A 6,285-nucleotide genomic window follows, 5' to 3' on the forward strand; every position below is an offset into this window, starting at 1 on the left:
ATCTAGCAGCTCAGGGTGCTGCCAGGACACAGCAAAAGAGGTCAGTCACCGCTGTCCCCATGAAAAGGACACTGAAAAGGGTCATGTCAGCACAGCCCCATGTGACACCAGGCTATTCACCTGAGGCAGGCATAAAAATGAAACACAGTTCCTAACATGACATCAATGGGGGTTAAATGGGGAAAAAACCCCGAAAAGCTGTTTGGAGAAATTGCTGAGTCAATCCACCCCTCCATCAATGCTCTCTGAACCTGCCTGGCTCCCTTCACAGTGCATAGGGATGATGTCCCTGCGGATTTTCCCCCCTCCCAGCCAACTTCATCCACTGTCCGTCCCACCAGCCAAGGTTTTCCCTCTCTTGCCTCATCTGGCAGACACTGCCTGTACTAATTAACCAGAAACTGAGGCTCACTACTGCAGCACAGAGAGCGGGGCTGAGGTGGCAGCAGCAGGACAGACGGCAGCAGAAGGCTCTGACAGCGTCTCCAAATTGGAAGGAGATAGGTCTTTTTCATTCTTATACATGATTTCACTTCAAAAAAAGACAAAGATGTGAGCTGACTTTGAGAGGAAGGAGGAATTCATTGAGGCAAGAAGCCCAGCCTGGGAGTTCAGACCCAGAGGATGGATGCTCAGATGCCATGAAGCAGTCCTGGGGTGCTCAGCCAAAGGGACAGGACTGGAAGAGGAGCCCAGCTCTGAGTCCTCCTTTGGAGGGAGGAATTGAGCTCAGCTTGGAGGCTGCTGATGGCCCTTCTTCTAATGTGGTGCTTGGGAGAATTGCAGCTCCAAGGACTGGAATGCATCTTCAGTACATGAGTGACTGTGACTCCTATGGGGAAAGGAGATGAAAGCGATTTGGTAGATCACTAATGGCACCAGTTCTCTATCCATGCAGGACCATAGAGGTGGAGCCTGATTCAAACTGCAGCCTTCAGGTGGACCAGTGCAAGGCCAGGAATTGATTTGGAGTGTTTTTCTTAGAGAACAGCGATGGGTTTGTGCTGCTGCTACAGCTGGGTTACACCAAACCCCACCAGCACAGGTCTGTGAGTGAGTCAGTCCCTGCCAGTGTGCAGCCACTGTTCTGCCAGTGCTAAAGACCCACCCTACACACACCAGCGAGCAGAAAGCCCCCAGTGTCAGCTCCAGGCAACACACAGGCACCACATTCTCCTCCTCCACATACGTGCTTCCAGACTGCAAACTCATTAGATGATTTGGCTCGTTCCTCTGATAATGAGCCTCTTTACACAATAATTATAATTTTTTTTTATCATTTGTTTATGGATGCCAAATTACAACCTCCATAAAATGTATTTTATGGGTTTTTCCCTGCCCCCACGTTGTAAATTGTGGTCTGTAAATGCAGAGCAATTTATCACTGACCATTGCCCAGTTTTATGTTAATGTTTGAACATGCCCATAAACCAATTACATCATCTTACCTCTGACCAACTGTTAAGGCAGAAGGATGATATAAAACCAAGCTCTGCTTACCAGCAAGGCACCTTCTCTTGTGTTAGGAGCACAGAGAGCTTTTCCACCATGAGCTTCAATGGAAAATACGAGCTCCAGCACCAGGAAAACTTTGAGCCCTTTATGAGAGCCCTCGGTATGTGCCTGCATGTGCTGTGTACTGCTTTGTCTCTGCAGATCCCACTGATTTTTGGGAGCCAACTGTGCTGATGTTCTGATGACGTAGATTGAGATATCTCTGAGATTTCCTGGTTTTGTCTGTCACCTTGTAATTATGGGGTTTTAAAATGTATTTGTGTGGAGATGTGATCTCAAAATAGAAGAGAGAGCATCTCTCTGTCTGGGGTGGGAGGTCAGGAGATGATGGGTGAAGCTTTATGGCTTGCAGGAAGTGAGTCCTGGCAGGTTCTGCAGCCACTGGCCACTGTGGCTGAGTGCTGCACACACGTGATAAGCCTGCAGGACCTTGGTGGCTTGGGGGCACTGCAGACCTGCTCCATCAGGCTGTGAAATTTGAGGGCAAGCAGGACATTGCTCAGCCACTGTGCTGTGATGCTGTACAGCCTCACATCCCACCGTTCAGCAGAACAATGGTTGGTGTTGTGTAAATGCTGAATGATGAATGTGTCTGATAGATTTCCACTTGTGTCTGTGACAGGGAATGTGGTCCTGCAGGAATCCAGGGGGCTTTGCAATATTTCTGCACGGTTATGAGCCAGAAGGGCTCTACCTGTCAGATCACCTTCAGGCTTTGGGAGAAGATTTCCTGAATCTCATAAAAAAACCACTTTGTTCCTTTATTCTGTCTTATTTAATCCATTTTTCTTTGCCTATCAGTGAAGGAAGGAAAGCAGGATTTATTCTTAGACAGAGAGGTGGTATTTGTGCTCCCAGTCAGGTCATCTAGACACAGGACATGTCTAGTTCCCACACGAAATTCAGGATGACAGTATTAATCTTCCTCCCCAGCAGACTCAGGGACATATGGCTCTTGGGGAAGCACCATCATTGAAAGGGTTTCTACACTGGAATAGAAATTTTCCCAACTGTATGTTCCCAAATCCTGCTACATTGATTTGTTCAGCGGCAGCAATCTACCCACAGATGGCTCCACCGTTCACTCAGTGTCTTTTGTTCCTGGGCAGGGCTCCCTGAGGACGAGATCCAGAAGGGCAAGGACCTCAAGAGCGTCTCAGAAATTGTGCAGGATGGGAAAAAGTTCACAGTTACTGTGACCACTGGCTCCAAAGTGGTGAAAAACCAGTTCACCATTGGGGAGGAGAGTGAGATAGAGATGCTGAATGGAGAGAAAGTGAAGGTGAGTGAGCAGCCCCTCCTCTTCCAGGGCCATGGGGGCTCAGGGACATTAAATTTCCTTTCCAGCTATTCTCTCTGCATATGAGCAAAGGGACTGACCATACCACAGGTATTAATTAATGCACTGCACTTCCTGCAGAAGAAGCCTTGTTTTTTTGAATCTATTTCAATAATAATTTTGGAAAACACTAGAAACCAGTGTTTTAATATCCCATTTAGAAAAGGGGGATAGAGATGCTTTGGTAAAAATCTTTGACAGGAAATGTTCTGAACGATTTGAGGTGCAAAAGGATTGACTTTGTGTCATGATGCAACACAAAGCATACCTCTGCCTTAATTTTGTTGACTCAAAGGTAATGCAGGAAAATCAGATAATCAATCATGAACCAATAAATCTCTCCTTTTAAGTCCCAGTAGTTGTTAGCTTCTCTGCTAGCCTTTCCCACTGCTTCAGGTTACCCTGGGGGAGATGATTTGGCAAGGTGAGGAGTTACCACCCTTGAACTTGGGTGGTCTCTTTCCTGAACATTAGTTTCCAATGGTTCATAGAATGTCAAGGCAACACCACTGATGAAATCTGCCTCTCATCTCTGCCTCAGGAGAAGATGGAATTGCAGGGATTTTTGAAAGCAGGAGGGGTGATCACCAAAGAAATGCCCTGTGAATGGGGCTCTGAGAGCTCTACCAGCTGTGTCACGATTTCCAGCTTCACTGCACTCCCTTTGGCATAAACCAGGGGGAAACAGTTATTAGAAGACTTTTAGCATCTGTATATTAGCAGCTCAAGGGCAAATGAACACATCTTATAGCTGGGCAAGACAGATAAGCAGAAATGGGCTTTGCTGTCTTATTTATTTGATTAATTTCATTGATCTGTGACAGCTGCCCTGGGGGTGCTGGTGCTGTCTGTAGCCTTTTCAGATGTGCAGCTCAGGTGGCTCTGCAGTCCCCTCCTGCTGTGGCAGGGGAAGGTCAACATGCAGGGGTCGAGGTGGTCTCCAGCAATAACATGAATGCTTCTGTCTTCCACCAGGTTGTTGTGCAGATGGAGGGTAACAACAAACTGGTCACACAGGTGAAAGGGATGAAATCCGTCACGGAGCTCAACGGAGACACCATCACCTACGTGAGTGTAGAAGAGCAATGGCTGGAACAGCAGGGCTGCCTTCAGGAGCCTGCCCTAGGAAGCTACAGAGGCACTGGGAGGTGCTGGAGCAGAGCACGTGCTTGCACACAGGCTCTGCAGCCAGGAGCTGAAGGCAGTTTCTCATTAGAGTATGATCTAGAAAGTACTTTTTAAGACCCCAGTTTAGGCACAGCTGATCAAAGTTTTGGGTAATGAGGGCATGTTCTCACCCACCCAGAGGAACGGGTATGTGCCAGGACTTGGCACTCTTAGAGAAGAAAGGTGAGGCAAACTGATCCCAGCTGAGGGATGCCAGCTTATCCCTAAGTGCTTTGGGGTATTCATGAAGAAATCCAAAGCTTTAAAAATCCAGTTTATGAGATGTAGACTGGGGATCAGTCCTGTTTTGATTTGCAAGACCATATCCTAAGTATAGTTTGGAGCTAAATACTATGATGATCCTTATGTGTGCCTTCCAACTTGAGATATTCACTGATTCTACAAATTCATAAAAAGCTAACACTTTCCATTTCTTTTTCAGACAATGACCATGGGTGACCTCACCTTGAAGAGAGTCAGCAAGAGAATCTAGAAATATTACATGTGCCAGCAATTTACCATGTAAAATGTGGCCATTAAAATAAAAAAAAAATTATTGAATCCTCTTCATTGTCATCAACCTCTTCATTGCTGCTATAATAGACACAAGCCTCCAAAGCTCATGGAAGCAATGGTAGAAACTGGGCAACAAACTGGTCCAAGGGTGTGCTGGTGTTGGAGAAATGGAGCTGAGGCAAGGCACAGGCTCAAAGTCACTGAGTGACACATGCTGACGAGTGTTCTTCCAGCCCTTTCCTGGGGACAGGTGCCAGCAGCCTGCTGGGGATGCCCTGGTGGGTCCTGCACCCGTGGCTGATCTGGGCTGGGGAGCACTGGTCAGGAAAAGGGCTCTGTTCCCTTTCCTTGCAGACATGGCCAAAGTGATCAGTGACCAGCAGGGCCAAAGGATTTGGGGTGGTTTTGGTGGAGTCAAGGAAGCACCAGTGATCCTGTTTTGGAAGCTGCTTTGGGAAAGAAACCAGCACAGGCTACCAGCTGCTGTCTTCATCCTCACACCTCTGCAGTGGCATCCAGCCCCAAAGGCTCTGGTCACCCCATCCCCATCTCCTCCCCATCCCTTCCCACCAGCAGGAGGGTCACAACTGCCACAGGTATCCAGGGTGTGTTTCACCCCAAGCTGCACCTGATAAATTGGGTTGAACTGGAATTAAACACTTCTTCCAGGGTGAAATACAGGTTTTCTCTCCTGGCAGGAGAAGGGCTGCTTGTTCACAGTTGTAGACAGAGGGAGCACCAAAGTCATCTCCTGTGCTCCTGCTTGGCACTTCAGGCCAAATGGAGATGCGGTTTTCTGCTGCACACAGGAAAGGAAACTCTTTCCTCTTACCTGTCTTTTCCAAGGCTACTGCCAGGACTCCTCTGTGCCCAGGAAAGGTTTTCATATTACAGGTCAACATTGATCCTCATGCCAAGAACTGAACCAATATGGATTGTCACACAGGGCAGCAGAGGCACCTCACAGACAAATGGAAGGGCTTAGCTAAACAGTGCCTAAAAATCAGATGTTGGTCTTTAGTGAACTCAGATCTGGAGAAAAATCAGCAAAATTACTGAGAAATGTCAAAGAGGAAAAAATCTGGTTTTGTTTTCTTGCTATTATGCTGAGGAGCAGGTAGGGGATTCTTGAATAAACCTTTTCCTCTCCTGGCTGCCACTGAAAGTCTGCAGGAAAGCAGTTGGATTTTGAGACATATGGGCAGACAACAAATACATTTTTTTAAATCTAGAAATCCAACTTTAGCTGTTAGGCTTCTCTTTAATTCTGTTGGCAGTCCACTGGCAGCTGATCTATGGACTATCCTTTATTCCTCAGTGCAAAACTGATTAAACACCTAAGTTAAAAGGCAGGTGTTTTAAGGCATGAGCAAGTTGTTTTAAAGATGAGCAAGGGTGGATTCCCCTCCCTGGAAATTGCTTGTCCAGTTAGAAAAATCCACACAGCCAGTGCACCAAACTACAGCAACTGGCTTCTGGCATGGCCCTGTGCCCATCACTGTGGACAATTTCTGATTTGTTCCTAAGCAGAATAATTTATCTCAATTAACTTATCTTGATGTAGGGATTCCAGTTAGTCTCACTTGCAAGTGGCCCACAGTTCAATGTTGCACCTGTGCCAGCTGCAAAATCACTTTCCAGCAGTTTTTCATCAGAAAAAAATATCATTTAACACAAAACACAAAAATCTGTGGGTCTTGTTCAGTTTTCATTCATTGCCCACAGGTGTACATGACACTTCTTGGGAC

The 6,285-nt window shown here is 46.8% G+C and overlaps 1 protein-coding gene across 1 annotated transcript; it reads left to right on the plus strand.

Annotated features, from left to right (window-relative positions):
• The first annotated feature begins 1,459 nt into the window (after positions 1 to 1,459).
• FABP1 (fatty acid binding protein 1) lies at positions 1,460 to 4,587 on the plus strand. The gene is made up of 4 exons (XM_038136113.1): positions 1,460 to 1,615; positions 2,625 to 2,797; positions 3,830 to 3,922; positions 4,464 to 4,587. Exons 1-4 carry the CDS (start codon positions 1,549 to 1,551, stop codon positions 4,512 to 4,514), a joined length of 384 nt encoding a protein of 127 aa, XP_037992041.1. The 5' UTR covers positions 1,460 to 1,548; the 3' UTR covers positions 4,515 to 4,587.
• The last annotated feature ends 1,698 nt before the right edge of the window (positions 4,588 to 6,285 follow it).

This window comes from Motacilla alba, chromosome 4 (assembly GCF_015832195.1).
Source record: "Motacilla alba alba isolate MOTALB_02 chromosome 4, Motacilla_alba_V1.0_pri, whole genome shotgun sequence".
In the NCBI taxonomy this organism is placed as follows: domain Eukaryota; kingdom Metazoa; phylum Chordata; class Aves; order Passeriformes; family Motacillidae; genus Motacilla; species Motacilla alba.

What these genes read in the sequence shown, in the direction of transcription:
- FABP1 (XM_038136113.1), top strand. Translation starts at nt 1,549, where the DNA reads ATGAGCTTCAATGGAAAATACGAGCTCCAGCACCAGGAAAACTTTGAG. An exon ending in GCCCTTTATGAGAGCCCTCG is followed by an intron (nt 1,616 to 2,624) that starts GTATGTGCCTGC and finishes GTTCCTGGGCAG; the next exon opens with GGCTCCCTGAGGACGAGATC. An exon ending in ACGGAGACACCATCACCTAC is followed by an intron (nt 3,923 to 4,463) that starts GTGAGTGTAGAA and finishes TTTCTTTTTCAG; the next exon opens with ACAATGACCATGGGTGACCT.